Genomic DNA, 15,861 nt, shown 5'->3' with positions numbered 1-15,861 from the left:
CTGGCACCTGAGCGACTGCTGCCAGCGCCTTGTTGCTGATGCCCACCATGTTCTGTGCCACCCATTAGTGGTCAGCGCATGTCATAGTGAGTGGTCAAACTTCTGGTCTCTTGGTCAAACAACCACCCGAGGGGACAATTTGCATATTATGCTTTTATTATATAGGATTATTAAAAAAGTGAGCTCCTATTCATGTGGAGGAAGCCTAAAAGGCCATTAACTTGGTCTAAACAAGCTTCCAAAGAATGTGGCATCCATGAAAGAGAAAAATAAAAGAAGGAAAGGACAGTTGAAATACTGAGGAAGAAATCACTAAGAAATTGTTAAAAAAATAATATGAAGTGATATGAAAAAATAGCAAATAAAGTTCAAAACATATAAGAGAACTGAAATGCATAAATATGTGACAATATATATTTATATATATGAGGCCTCTAGATCCATAAGAAATGCAAAAACATCACTGTTAATAACTTATTCTTGAATTGCTCCCCCTTAAAAATCAAATTGTCCCCCTGTGCAATTTGGGCGTGTGCCCCACATTGAAACCACTGCTCTAACCCCTTCCCCTTTATAATCCTGTCCCCTGAACTTTGTGTAAGACAGGATGCGAATGCTTCTAGGCACCCTGTTTTCTTGGTTGGCTGGCCTTCTCAATAAATGCCTTATATGATTCAACCCTGCCTTTGTTATTGGACATAGTGACAGGCAGCCAGAGCCCAACAGGGGGTTTACTAGTAACACTACTATTTCTTAAAGACTAAGTGCCAAGGAATGTAAACATTTAACCTCATTTTGATCTACATAACGGCCCTGTGACAGGAGCAGTATTATTGCCAGCATGTGAGGAAACTGAGACTGAATGACGTGAAGCAGCTTGCCCAGCCATCACAATGTTAGTGCTGAGGCTGGGGTTAAAACCTGGACTTACCAATTGCCTATACTGCTCTTCCCAATGTGCCATCTATCACCCAGCAAAAGCTAAAAAAATCAAACTACTCACTAGGCTTCTTTTTGCTGGACATCTCTTGAAGCCAACTTTCTTCTGTTTGGACGGACATTGGGACTCCTGGATATAAACCATAATAACTCGTCCTGAAATTTAGACAAAACATTATTTTTGAGTATACCTATATAGTCATTACCAGTTCTTCTAAGTATAGTGCATTTAACAATCAAATAACAAGTGTACTAGTACATAGAAGATCCTAAATTCTATTTTTTTTGAAATATTTTCTTCCATTTTTATCTCTACAGTAAGTCAGGCACAGTGTGTTTGCATGGTATCTGCTCTTCAGCAAGTACTCCTTTCTAAATCCTGGAGGCTCCCATATTACCTTCCTTAGGGACTAAATTACTACCATTCTGTGAGTGTGTGCTGATGGTGGTGGCAGTGATGGTGAGTGTGCTTAAACATTTCCTTGAATTTAAATGAGAACTCTTTTTAGAAGGCTGAAGCTATATGCATTGTAATAAAAAAATCTGCATTCTTTCTACAAGTAGTTTAATCAGTTACTTGAGTTATTGACATGATAGAAAGGCAGGAATTTATTGACTTTTACTAGTTAAGATGACTGTTACTGGTAACAAGTACATGATAACTTGTTTTTCAAGTTCCTTTGTATCTTTGAATTTCATTTTCTTGTAATCATTTCTGGCATCTTCCCAAATTATCAAACAAAATTTTTCCAAATAATTTAGTCAATTTCAGAACTGTCCCTTTTTCCATGTTTCTCTGTTTTCCTGTGTCTCCACCTTCCTGTTTTGATGCTTTGTTCATTGGTACATTGTAGCAGTGGGTGTTCTGTTTTAATTCTGAAATGACTGCACCTTGCAATGAGCGAAGAACTCCTCTGCTGAAGCTACCTGTGCAAGTCTGTTTATCTAACTTCCTGGAGAAACAAGTTATAGGGACCAAGAGTACAGGCACACTGAAGAGCAATCCCTAGACAACATTTAAAGTTTGGGCCCCCCTGCCCCCCTGCCAAAATGCAATGGTTAACAAAAGCAGTGTATTATTTATTTAGGTCTCTTTGTTTTCCTTAAACCAACACCAAAGATTGTTTCTGAAATCCTGTGTCAAGATGGCAGATGACCAAGGATAATAACAAAATCAACATTTTCTGAGAACTTACTACAGTATGTAGTAGTACATACATAGTATTTGCTTTCTCACATTATTTATCTTTGCAAAAAACAATCAAGGCAGATATCCCTTTCTACAGGCAAGGCAATTGAGGCTATAGGGAACCTCTCAGAAATTTTGTGTGGCAAAGGCAGGTGGGGCTCAGACCTGTTTGGCTCCCAAACCTGTGTTACTCCACATTTACCTACTCCAAAGTTTGCCTCATTTTCAACCTGAATAGTAATAGGGCCATTAAACATAGAACTTGAGCCAATATTGGTGGCATTTTTATGGCTTTTTAGGATTTCCTTAAAAACATAGCTCACCAAATTCACCAGAGAATGCTTTGAAATATGAAGAAGCATTATCTCAGGAAGATTTATGAGAGGAAATTAAGATTTGATCTGGGAAAGAGCTTCCCATGTAGAGAGTCCAGGTCAAGAGAGCATCTGAGCACATGGTTTGGCCCTTCCTTTCTGAGATACCAAACACTTAAAAGCAAACAAGAAACAGCCCTGGAAAATAAGAAAGCTGTCATCAAGGAGATAATATTGAAGAAGTCCTTATAAAAAAGAAAGTAAGTCCTAACCGGTTTGGCTCAGTGGATAGAGCATCGGCCTGCGGACTCAAGGGTCCCAGGTTCGATTCTGGTCAAGGGCATGTACCTTGGTTGCGGGCATATCCCCAGTAAGGAGTATGCAAGAGGCAGCTGTTCGATGTTTCTCTCTCATCGATGTTTCTAACTCTCTATCCCTCTCCATTCCTCTCTGTAAAAAATCAATAAAATATATTTTTAAAAAAAGAAAGTAAGTGGCCTCAGGTTGAAGGAAAAGCAGAACAGGGAGCACCACAGCTCAAGACAAGAGAGTTTCATTCTGAAGGGAATTTCCAAGGATCTCCCAGCTCTGACTCAACAAAATGCAGACATAGGGCTGGGGCCTGTCATTCAAGTTAAAGGAGTGAACTTGGAAGAGCTGCCAGACAAACTCCTTCTTTCCCCTTGTACAGAGCATTTGGCAGGAGTTGCTTTTATTCCAGATGAAGCCCAAAGAACTGCTTTCTAGAAAATATGAGCAGCTTGCCTGAGGGATTTAGGTCTAAAAGAGAAGCAGAGCACAGTAAGAAGTTCTTGAGGATCTGCTCAGCAGGCCTTAGTGAAGGGAAGGCACATTCTATCTACAGAGAACTGCAGCCACACAGTCAAGTGTCCTTATCCTAACTCTAGCAATAGTAGGGTTGCCCACCTTGCCTGCTCCCTGCTGACACTTCCTGGAAACTGGCTCTGGCATACATCACCCACCTACATAGGACTCATAGTCAAACTCCCCTCTGCATACCTTGTCAGAAAACAGAACTACTCAGGCCCTGGAAGGGTAGCTCAGTTGGTTGGAGCATCACCCAGATGTGCCAGGGTTGTAGGTTTAATCCCTGGTCAGAGCATGTACAGGAATCAGCCAATGAATGCATAAATAGGTGGAACTACAAATCAATGATTCTCTCTCTCTCTCTAGAAATTATATATATATATAGATATATATCCTATCTAATAAAAGAGAAACATGGTAATTAGCCATACATCCACTACCCTTCCCATTGGCTAATCAGGGCGATATGCAAATTAACTGCCAGCCAAGATGGCAGCAGGCAGCCAGGCAGCTTGAAGCTAACATGAGGCTTGCTTGCTTCAGTGACGGAGGAAACCAACGTTCCCCGCCTGCCTTGCCAGCCTCTGAGCTTGCAGTTTGAAACATTGTTACAAATATAGAAGCTAAACAAAACCCCAGAAACCTGCTTTCAGCCCGCCGGGATCTGAGAGCTGGAGTTGATACAATGTTTCGATTATAGAACCCAAAAAAACCAGATACCTGCTTTCAGCAGCAGAGGCCTAAGAGCTGGAGCCTCAGAGCTAAAGCTGGCCCAGAATTAAAAAAAAAGAAAAAAAGGAGCAGTTGGGAGCTTCAGTCACCCGCCAGCCTGAAAACAGCCCTCAGCCCCTCACCCAGACTGGCCAGGCACCCCAGTGGGGACCCCCACCCTGAAGGGTGTGTGACCAGCTGCAAACAGCCATCATCCCCTCACCCAGGCTGGCCAGGCACCCCAGTGGGGACCCCCACCCTGATCCAGGACACCCTTCAGGGCAAACCAGCCGGCCCCCACCCGTGCACCAGGCCTCTATTCTATATAGTAAAAGGGTAATATGCTTCCCAGCACCGGGATCAGTGGAGCCGCGAGGCCTCCCAGCACCGGGATCAGTGTGACAGGGGGCAGCGCCCAAACACCCTGATCACCCTGAGGCTCTGTGTGTGACAGGGGGCGGGGCCACAACCTCCCTATCCACCCTGCTCTGTTCGTGACAGGGGAAGGCGCCCCAACCCCCTGATCGGCCCTGCTCTGTGTGTGACAGGGTGCGGCGCCCCCCCCCCCATGGGCCCTGCTCTGTGTGTGATGGGGTAGAGCCATAACCTCCCCATCGGCCCTGCCCTGAGTGTGACAGTGGCGGCGCCCCAACCCCCTGATTGTCCCTGCTCTGTGAGTGATAGAAGGTGGCACCCCAACCCCCTGATCTGCCCTGCTCTGTGCATGACAGGGGGGAGCTCCCCAACCCCCTGATTGGCCCTGCTCTGTTTGTGACAGGGTACGGAGCTCCAACCCCCCTGATGGGCCCTGCTCTGTGCGTGACAGGGGGGAGCTCCCCAACCCCCTGATCGGCTCTGCTCTGTGCGTGACAGGGGGTGGCGCCACAACCTCCCCGTCAACCCTGCCTTGAGTGTGACAGGGGGCGGTGCCCCAACCCCCCAATCGGCCCTACCCTGAGCATGACTGAGGGTGGCATTGCAACCTCCCGATTCGCCCTGCTCTGTGCATGACAGGGGGCGGCGCCCCAACTCCCCAATTGGCCCTGCTCTGAGCCCGACCCGGGGCTGCACCTAGGGATTGGGCCTGCCCTCTGCAACCCAGGAACAGGCCCAAGCCAGCAGGTCGTTATCTCCCGAGGGGTCCCAGACTGCGAGAGGGCATAGGCCGGGCTGAGGGGCCCCCCCTCCCCTCCCCGAGCACACAAATTTTTGTGCACCGGGCCTCTAGTATATGTATACAATCATAATATGCAAATCGACCAGATGGTGGAACGACCGGTCGTTATGACATGCACTTGACCACCAGGGGGCAGATGCTCAATGCAGGAACTGTCCCCAGCCTGCAGACCCTAATTGGGGCCTGCCAGCCAACCTGTTGGTCCTTCCCCCCAGCCAGCAGTTTCTGATCGCCCAATGGGGAATGGGGAACCTGGGGTGGGTGGTGGCAGATAGCGCCAGGCCAAGGTGGGTGCGAGTGAGCGGGGCTCTGATCTCCCCACCAGTTGCCCCACAAACAGAGGGCGACTGGCGTTGGTGGTGGGGGTGGGGCCAGCTGCCGGCAGCTGGGGAAGATCGGCCCTGATCATAGGCTAGGCCTAGGGACCCTACATGTGCACAAATTTCATGCGCTGGCCTCTAGTCAATGAATAAAAAATTAAAAAACAACAATACACACACACAACAGAACTACTCAGCATAGGACTCCATCTTAGCTAACAGTCACTAGGTAACCAAGGCTAATCAAATGCTTAAGGACAATCAGCAGCATGGAAGAGAAGGATCAAGATAAACAAACCAGAACAACTGATCCTGAAAGAAAAAAGAAGCAATACAAAGAATAAAGAACTTTAGTATGTTGTAAGAATACCCCCAAAGACATTAAAAAGACCCCACACAACTATTTGAAAAGCAGCAGAGAACAAAAACTGGTTCTTGGAAGCTACAAACATGAATCCTGAAATAAAATCTGTACAAGGGCTGCACAGTAGTGTGTAAACACCTAAAATCTTGGATATCCAGAAACCCAATAGCCATCCTTCAGATACCTGCAGGATGGAAAGAACAGAGGCAGTGAAGGGCGGAAATAAGCAAGTATCAGAAGGGTTTGAAAGTCAGTGATCAGCAGTACCAGATACTAGAATGCAATAAAGCAATCAATGTATCAGAGCACAAGGGAAAGTGGTTTTAAATCTATTGTTTTATGCCAGGTTATATGATTAGTAAAGTATGAGGCAAAATGAAGAAATTTCAAGACAGGCAAGGACTCTAAAATTCCTCTGAGATCTATATGAAATAATTACCTGAGGAGTTTCTCCAGCAAAAAGAAAAAGAATAAAAGAAAGCAAGCAATATGGGAATCAAGAAAGTATGGCTATTGAGCCCAACTCAGAAAAGTTGAAGACAACTAAAAACAACTAAGAGTTGAAAAATTCATCTTTTAGGAGTTAAGCTTTATGAACATAGGATTTCATTTTCCTGTGCATAAACCCAGTAACATTATTTGGTGTTAACATGAAATTATGAGTATTGTTGATTGGTTTTTAATTTTTAGAATCAACCTGTACCCAAAGTACTAGAGTTAATTATAATCCTATCTAATAAAAGAGAAACATGGTAATTGGCGTATGACCGGTACCCTTCCCATTGGCTAATCAGGACAATATGCAAATTAACTGCCAGCCAAGATGGCGGCAGGCAGCCAGGCAGCTTGAAACTAACATGAGGCTTGCTTGCTTCAGTGACGGAGAACTCCAACGTTCCCCGCCTGCCGCTGCAGGCCTCTGAGCTGCAACTCTAATCAACTATGTAACAAATATAGAAGCTAAACAAAACCCCAGAAACCTGCTTTAGTCCCAGGCTTCAGCCAGTAGGATCGCAACATTGTAAGCAAAGTCCAGAAACCTACGAAAGCAGCAGAGGCCTAAGAGCTGGAGCCAAGCCTCAAAGCTAAAACTGGCCCAGAATAAAAAAAGAAAAAAGAAAAAAAGGAGCGGTTGGGAGCTTCAGTCACCCCCAGCCTGAAAACAGCCCTCAGCCCCTCACCCAGACTGGCCAGGCACCCCCGTGGGGACCCCCACTCCAAAGGGTGTGTGACCAGCTGCAAACAGCCATCATCCCCTCATCCAGGCTGGCCAGGCACCCCAGTGGGGACCCCCACCCTGATCCAGGACACCCTTCAGGGCAAACCAGCTGGCACCCACCCATGCACCAAGCCTCTATTCTATATAGTAAAAGGGTAATATGCTTCTCAGCACCGGGATCAGCGGAGCCGCGAGGCCTCCCAGCACCGGGATCAGTGTGACAGGGGGCAGCGCCCAAACACCCTGATCGCCCTGAGGCTCTGTGTGTGACAGGGGGCGGGGCCACAACCTCCCTATCCACCCTGCTCTGTTCGTGACAGGGGAAGGAGCCCCAACCCCCTGATCAGCCCTGCTCTGTGCCTGATAGCGGGGAGCTCCCCAAACCCCTGATCGCCCTGCGGCTCTGTTTGTGACAGGGTGTGGCACCCCAACCCCCTGATCGGCCCTGCTCTGTGGGTAATAGAGGGCGGCGCCCAAACCCCCTGATGGGCCCTGCTCTGTGCGTGACAGGGGGCAGCACCCCAACCCCCTGATTGGCCCTGCTCTGTGAGTGACAGGGTACAGAGCCCCAACCCCCTGATGGGCCCTGCTCTGTGAGTGACAGGGGGCAGTGCCCAAACCCCCTGATTGGCCCTGCTCTGTGTGTGACAGGGGGCGGCGCCCCAACTCCCCAATCGGCCCTGCTCTGAGGCCGACCAGGGGCTGCACCTAGGGGATTGGGCCTGCCCTCTGCCACCCGGGAGCAGGCCTAAGCCAGCAGGTCATTATCTCCCGAGGGGTCCCAGACTGCGAGAGGGCACAGGCCAGGCTGAGGGACCGCCCCCTCCCCCCCGAGTGCACAAATTTTTGTGCACCGGGCCTCTAGTTACAAAATATAATACAAACATAATAAAGCTTGGCAAAGCAATATGACTATATATATATATATATATATATATATATATATATATATATATATATAAAACATATATAATATATATGTTTTAATATAGTTTGTTATATAATTTGTTGTTAACTGGGAGAGGAAAGGGTGAGAGAAGAGATAGAAGGGAGTAGAAGTATATTAATGTGTAATTTTTCATAAGTTAATAGCTGCTAAAATCAAGAAGTACAGGTTTAGCCCTGGCTAAATGGTTAGAGTGTTGGCCCTAGCACAGAAGGGTGTTGGGTTTGATTCCTGTTCAAGGGCAGGCAGCTTGGTTGCAGGTTTGATCCCCAGCCCTGGAGATCAAGTTATGTCCTCTCCACAGGTAGGTGAATGCGCAAGGCAATGAATCTATATGTCTCTCTCACATTGATGTTTCTCTCTTTCTCCCTTCCTCTCTCTCTTCCATTCTCTCTCTGTAAAAACAGTAGTGATTTAAATATATTAATGCCCTAAAAGTTAGAAAAACTAAAAATAATGTAACTACCAAAAATGGAGAGGAGGGAATTTACATTTCATGGTGGGAAGTCATTAGTTATATCAAAAATTGATAAGTCAAGAAATGAAAATATGCCACTTAAAATTGTACCGGAAGCAAAACAAACTGTTAACTGCAGGGACTGACCAGCAGACCCTGAGCGATGGATGAATGGATTACTCTGATACACGTTTCTGTGAAAGAGAGGGCTAAGGGGTTGCTTAGTTATCAGAACCAAACAGTCCTGTTTGCCTGCCTCTTTAGGTTTTTATTATAACAACAGCTTGAACTAAAATTAACTATTAGATACTATCAGCAGGGTAAGCATCCTTGAGAATACATATGTGTCTGTAGTGTTCTTTAAGCAAGGATGTCTAAGGACTAAACATAAAGATTCCAGTAAAACACCTGGGGGCTCAGACTTGTTTGGAAAAGTGAAGGTAGGTTCTGCCGCCTTTGGCAAGGTCCCCCTAAAGGCCCCCAACCTTTCAGAGAATCCTCCTTAAAGACTTTCTGACCAAGTCCTGTGCTTCCCCACAGTTAACAGTATATTAATTCTGATGAGTGGGAGTGGGTGGTGGTGAAGAAAAGTATGGAGATTTAAAATTTGCCCAGCTGGCATGGCTCGGTGGTTGAGTGCTGACCCATGAACCAGGAGGTCACCTTTTGATTCCAGGTTAGGGAACATGCTGGGGTTGTGGGCTCGGTCCCCAGTGGGGGGCATGCAGGAGGTAGCTGATGAATGATTCTCTCTCTCTCTCTCTCTCTCTCTCTCTCTCTCTCTCTCTCTCTCTCCTCTCCCTTCCTCTCTGAAATCAATAAAAATTTATTAAAAATAAAATTTTATACTATTGTATACTTTAATATTTTAACCATGTACATATATTATCTTTTATTAAAATGTTGAAATAAGAGGGATACATAGAAACATATAAGTGGAACAGAACTATTGTCCTTATGCTTAATAATTTAAAAGTTGCTTGTAAAAGCAAAACTTAGGTGAATAGTAATTCAAGATTGTAGACTCAGGTTTGGTGTAGATTTCAGGGAAGATTTATAAAGATTTTTCAAAAGGGATTGCTCTGGTTTCTTCTTATTACAAAGTACTCAAAGGCTAATAGCAACAACAGGAAGAAGAAAAAGAGAAGAAAAGGATCATAATTTCCACTCTCCTCCACAAGTGTCCCTGATCGCTCTTGAATTTAGTCAATAGAGACATATGTGCTAAATGTTCATAGCGCTTACACATGCCATACCGTTGTTATTGAGTTACATTAAGTGCACATGTCCTCTCTACAGGTAGGTGATGAGTTGGAAATGAGCAGGGGTCTCTTCCAAATTGTCTAACAGTGTAGATTTGTAAAAAACCTAAAACTTTAAAAAATTAATTAGTGGTAAATGTCCTGGGTTATTTTACTCCAATTCCTGACATGTTTATCCAAAAAGTAAATGCAATCAGCTTCAAAAATAACACGAAAACATTCTCTTACCTATCTAAATTTTCTTCAGGCATGCCTTTCCTAAATGTCTGGAATATCGTAGGAAAACCTGTTAAATGTAACATTAAAAATTTTAGCCATTGCCTGTAAATCAGTGGTTCTCAAGAAGACAATTTTGCCATCCAGGAGGCATTTGGCAACATCTGAAGACGTTTTTGATTGTCACAGAGTGGGGTAGGGGCTAATGGCATAGCCAGGGCTAGAGGCTAGGGATGCTGCTAAAAATCCTATAATGCAGGGGACAGCCCCTCCTCCCTCCCCAACAAAGAATTATACTGACAAAATATTTCTAAGGAAGTGACTGGAGTAGTTTTAGCACAGGAAATTTAACAGAAAGGGGAGTTGCCTTTTGCAGGACTGTTTTTAGTAGCACAGCACCCTTAAGGCACTACTTCTCCAAGAGTTGAGAGAGACAGAGAGAGATAGGAGAGAGACAGGGGAGAGAGACAGGGGAGAGAGACTGGAGAGAGGGGAGAGAGGGGATGGAGGGGAGAGAAGGAGAGAAAAGGGAGAGATCCCTGTGTGCTGGGTGTTCACCTATATCCTAAATTGTAAACAATCACACCTGCTCAGCCAGGATTTCAGTCATTTTACAGAAGGGACTGAGATAGAGGTGTGTCTGGTGGTGGTGGTGCCCGTATTTAGAAATCAGACACCCAGGTGGACGAAGGCTCTGGAGCCTTTGGGTTAGCTGCCCCCTAGGGCCCCGAAGCTTCCAGGGAAGGGCGGGCAGGGGCAGTACTTTTCTGGGAGGAGAGGCTGGAGGGCAAGCTGGAGCTGAGACTCTCTGGGCTCACGGGCTGGCTGAATGTCAGAGTCTCGCTGGATATCGAGCTCAGGCTGGGGCTCACGACGCTGGCTAAGCGGAGGCGAGCGGCTGGCAGGTCTTCCTCGCTGTCATCTTCGATGTTCATAATTTTCCAGAAGTACGCATCGTCCAACGTCCTGCGGACCTCCGCCTCCTCCTCCTGCTCCTCTGCTTCCGCCTTCTCCTCCACTTCTACCTCCTCTTCCTCCTCTTCTCCCATCTGCACCTCCTCCTCGTTCTCCTCCTCATCCTCCTCCTCCTCTTCCTGGCCCTCCTCCTCGGGCTTCCTGAAGTTGCCCTGCCATTGCAAGCTAGCCATGGCGGAAGAGGGATGCGGTTGGTCCCGCGGCCCGGGGCGCGCCCCGTTGTTTGTCCATCTCCCTGGGCAACCGCCAGCTGCTTGCAACTCGGGGCATTTAAAGCCCCAGTGCCCAGGGGCGGGTGGCTTAATTGGTTGGGGTGTCCCCTGGTGACCAAAAGTGTAGCCATTTGGATTCCCAGTCAGGGCACATACGGAAAGAAACGATGGATGTTTCGCTCTCTCAAATCAATAAAAATATCCTCAGGTGAGGATTATAAAAAATATAAATAAATAAATAAAGCCCCAGGAACCCCTTAGCTGGGTGGAATGGTGGACAGAGATAGAGAGGTGGTGAGGTCAGGAGCTGCTGCGGGGAGCTGGGCCACTGCAAACTTCTTTTGCACAAGCTCTCCTGGTCTCAGAGACACCTTGGCAGCCTGCGGCCAGATGATCTCCCTTTCTTCCATCAGCTCCTTTGGAGCAAGTCTTTTTTTTTTTTTTTTTTTTTTTTTTTTAGTGTGGTAGGGGTAGCGATGGAGACCCATAAGGCCACTTGTTATTGCAGATGCTGGAGTGTATGTGTGTATAGACAGATGCTTGTTGGAACTTAGGATAAAACTTTATAAAACTATAAATAAACTTGGGTCCTAGTTTGCTGATTTGACTTTCTGTTGTGTATAAGCTACCCAGTTTATGGTACTTTGTTCTAGCAGCCCAAATAGAATAAGAAACAAGGTTACTCTGAAACCATGATAAAAAGAAACAAAGCAAGGCCAGGTCATAATTTTGTCTAAGCACAGATATAAATAAGGTGACTGTGCCACCACAAAACAACCCCATCATAGAATTGCCCCCACTTTCTAACAGCATCCAATTCAGAGCAAAACCTCGCTTCCTTAGTCCTTCTCCCAAATCATCTAACTAAATCCTAAATCCTATAGGTTCTTTCTAACATCCTCTTACTAAGACATCTTACTGCTATGAGTAACAAACCAACGTATTTAACTGTATCCTGTTCCTAATGGTCTTTGGCTGAAATGTACCTTATTGATATCTGTGCTTACACAAAGCAAGTGCACTGTCAATTGTAGGTAGTCATTTCACATTCATTGATATGTTAACGTAAGAAACATTCAAAGCTGTAAAGAATTTTTGTGAGTTTATTTGAACCAAACTGTCGACAATTGCAGGGAAACAGAATTTCAATGCATTGAGACAATGTTCCTGGGAATGGTGTTTTTTCACCTATTTTTATAAAATAGGAGACATAAGTGGGTTACATGAAATCTATTGTTGATAGATTAGGGAGGTGGGAGAAAGCAAAGGGGGGAAACCTCTGGGATTGGATAAAAAGTAAAATGATAGACACAAGCTTCTTTTACATAGGATAGTTAACAGTCAAAAATTAACATGACAATAGCAATGAGGAAATTTGTGGTCTCTGCCCTGGCACCCTGGCACATAGGTTGTGCCCTGAGGGGTCCTGAAAAGGGGATGTTACAAGTTACCCTGACATTCCAAAGGAATGTTACCTAGATGCAAAAAGAAAATAGGCTCTGTTAAGATCAAAATTGATCTTTATTAGGGAAGATACCGGCCTAGGATATGACTAATCACTATAGACTGCTTTTTAATTAAAAAGTTTTAATTTTAGACCATCTTTTGTGGTTACTTTAGGTTTCTGAATTTGCAAGGCCACCATGCAGGCCTTTCCTGAGTAGGTTAGCATGTGGCTCCTTTTTGGCCACAGATATCTGTTGGTGGCTGCTTTGAGAACTGGCACCAGGAGTCAGATCAGACCTAGGTTTAGCAACCTTGGTACTTGGATCATGGCTAAGAAAGAATGCAGAGCCAGGGCTGAAACTATAAGAGAACATTTATTAGAAAACTAGAGGCCCGGTGCAGGAATTTATGTACCAGTGAGGTCCCTCAGCCCGGCTTGCAGGATCGGGCCAAAACTGGCTCTCTGACATCCCCTGAGGGGTCCCGGATTGCGAGAGGGTGCAGACCAAGCCAAGGGACTCCACCCATGCACAATAGAGGCCAGGGAGGGATATGGGAGGTTGGCCAGCCAGGAAGGGACCATGGGAAGGCTCCAGCATGTATCTAGCCCATCTTGCTCAGTCCTGATTAGCCGGACCCCAGCAGCAAGCTAACCTACCGGTTGGAGTGTCTGCCCCCCGGATGGTCAGTGCACGTCACATCGAGTGATTGAGTGGCCTTAGCATATCATTAGCATAGTATGCTTTGTTTGGTTGAATGGCTGACCAGACACCCGGACACTTAGTATATTAGGCTTTTATTATATACTAGAGGCCTGGTGCACAAAAATTTGTTCACTCGGGGGAAAGGGGGGTCCCTCAGCCCGGCCTGTACCCTCTCGCAGTCCGGGACCCCTCGGGAGATAACAACCTGCTGTCTTAGGCCTGCTCCCGGGTGGCAGAGGGCAGGCCCAATCCCCTAGGTGCAGCCCCTGGTCAGGCTCAGAGCAGGGCCAATTGGGGAGTTGGGGCGCCGCCCCTGTCATGCACAGAGCAGGGCAGATTGGGAGGTTGCGATGCCACCCTCAGTCACGCTCAGGGTAGGGCCGATTGGGGGGTTGGGGCACCATCCCCTGTCACACTCAAGGCAGGGTCGATGGGGAGGTTGCGGCGCCACCCCCTGTCACGCACAGAGCAGGGCCCATCAGGTGGGTTGGGGCGCTGCCCCCTGTCATGCACAGAGCAGGGCCGATCAGGGGGTTGGGGAGCTCCCCCCTGTCACTCACAGAGCAGGGCGGATCAGGGGGTTGGGGTGCCGCACCCTGTCACACTCAGAGCAGGGCCAATGGGGAGGTTATGGCTCTACCCCATCACACACAGAGCAGGGCCCGTGGGCGGGGGGGAGGGGGTTGGGGCACCGCACTCTGTCACACACAGAGCAGGGCCGATCAGGGGGTTTGGGTGCTGCCCCCTGTCACGCTGATCCCTGTGCCGGGAGGCCTCGCGGCTCTGCTGATCCTGGTGCTGGGAGGCATATTACCTTTTTACTATATAGGATAGAGACCTGGTGCACGGGTGGGGGCCGGCTGGTTTGCCCTGAAGGGTGTCCTGGATCAGGGTGGGGGTCCCCACTGGGGTGCCTGGCCAGTCTGGGTGAGGGGCTGAGGGCTGTTTTCAGGCTGGCGGGTAACGGAAGCTCCCAAGTGCTCCTTTTTTTCTTTTTTTTTTATTCTGGACCAGCTTTAGCTCTGAGGCTCCAGCTCTTAGGGCTCGGCTGCTGAAAGCAGGTATCTGGTTTTTTTCGGTTCTATAATCGAAACAATGTATAACTCCAGCTCTGAGATCCCGGCTCGCTGTAAGCAGGCTTCTGGGGTTTTGTTTAGCTTCTATATTTGTTACAATGTTTTAAACTGCAGGCTCAGAGGACGGCAAGGCAGGCGGGGAGCGTTGGTTTCCTCCATCACTGAAGCAAGCAAGCCTCATGTTAGTTTCAAGCTGCCTGGCTGCCTGCTGCCATCTTGGCTGGCAGTTAATTTGCATATCGCCCTGATTAGCCAATGGGAAGGGTAGCGGTTGTACACTAATTACCATGTTTCTCTTTTATTAGATAGGATCAGAGGCCTGATGTATGAAATTCGTGCAAGAGTAGGCCTTTTGCAGCTGTGCTGTCTGCCTGGATCTCTCCCTTGCAACCGTGGTGGCTGCCTGGATCCCTTGCAGCCGTGGCAACTTCCTCAATCCCATGGCTGCATCCCCAGCTTCATCTGGAAGGTTGTCCGGAAGAATGCCTGGTCTAATTAGCATATTATGCTTTTATTATTACAGAAGATCACAGAGGTGGAAAAAATGAGTGGTAGAAGAAATGGCTCAGGAAACAAGTTGCAGAGGCAAAAGAAGGGCCCTTGGAGCTTGCAAGTGAGGAAGGTAAAGTAATGCACTTGGGGGGAAGAAGAGGACAGGGAGGAAGGGAAAGAAATGGGCCTGGGTCCTCTATCCTAAGGGTTTAAGGGTGTAGTTTTCAGAGGAGGTCCAGGGGAAGATCTCAGTAGAATATTCAGCAGCTTTCCAGGTGTGTCCTTTCAGGGTCTAGGTCTCCAGTGGTTCATTGGCTGGGGCCAGGGCCAGGAGTCATTAGGCAATGAAGCTGGTCCTGAGGGCAGCTGGAGCATCACTTGTCTGGTTTTGCTACTTTTGCTGCTTTTCTGGGTCTGGAGCTGAAGTACAACTGAGGCCGAGATGTTATCTCTAGGGATGAAAGGTCACCCTGGAGATGAGGTCCCACCCTACAGTTGTCCATTGCTAGGCACCTGGGCTTTCCACCATGGTGACCTTCTGTACCTGGCCCATCATCCTTGCTCTGCTCAAGTTTAACTGCCTACCACATATCCACAAACATCTCAGGGGTAAGTCATATTATTTCCAATTTATACTGTTCCTGCCTTCGGGGACACTGCTTTAGATGCGAATCCCATTTCCTTTACTTGCTCCAAGTAAATAAAACTACCTTGGGACAACCTTGTCTTGTTCTTGAATAGAACACCCCAAGTGGCAAAAACCTTGAGTTGGGTAACAATCCTATATAATAAAGAGGTAATATTTGACCCTCACACCCTCGCATCATCACAAGATGGCCACCCCACATCATCACAAGATGGCCACCCCGATGTCGTCACAGATGGCCACCCCCACGTCATCACAAGATGGCCGGCAGGGGAGGGCAGCTGGGGGCAATTGGGCCAGCAGGGGCGCAGTTAGGTGTCAATCAGGCTGGAAGGGGAGTTGTTAGGGGATGATCAGGCTGGCAGGCA

General features: G+C 47.2%; 1 protein-coding gene across 1 annotated transcript in view; it reads right to left on the bottom strand.

The window, feature by feature from the left end:
• The window catches only part of ERICH6 (glutamate rich 6), an 81,995-nt gene extending 70,905 nt beyond the window's left edge, over positions 1–11,090 (bottom strand). Inside the window, exons 1-3 of the mRNA XM_059691665.1 lie at positions 10,706–11,090; positions 9,955–10,012; positions 1,004–1,095 (exon numbers count right to left, since the gene is read on the bottom strand). Of these exons, the coding sequence (XP_059547648.1) occupies positions 1,004–1,095; positions 9,955–10,012; positions 10,706–11,090 (535 nt within the window). The remainder of the gene's footprint in view (positions 1–1,003; positions 1,096–9,954; positions 10,013–10,705) is intronic.
• Between the last annotated feature and the right edge of the window lie 4,771 nt (positions 11,091–15,861).

Source organism: Myotis daubentonii, chromosome 3, assembly GCF_963259705.1.
Source record: "Myotis daubentonii chromosome 3, mMyoDau2.1, whole genome shotgun sequence".
Taxonomy (NCBI): domain Eukaryota; kingdom Metazoa; phylum Chordata; class Mammalia; order Chiroptera; family Vespertilionidae; genus Myotis; species Myotis daubentonii.
Note: the sequence above shows the minus strand (reverse complement) of the source record. Positions and strands in the feature narration are given on the sequence as shown.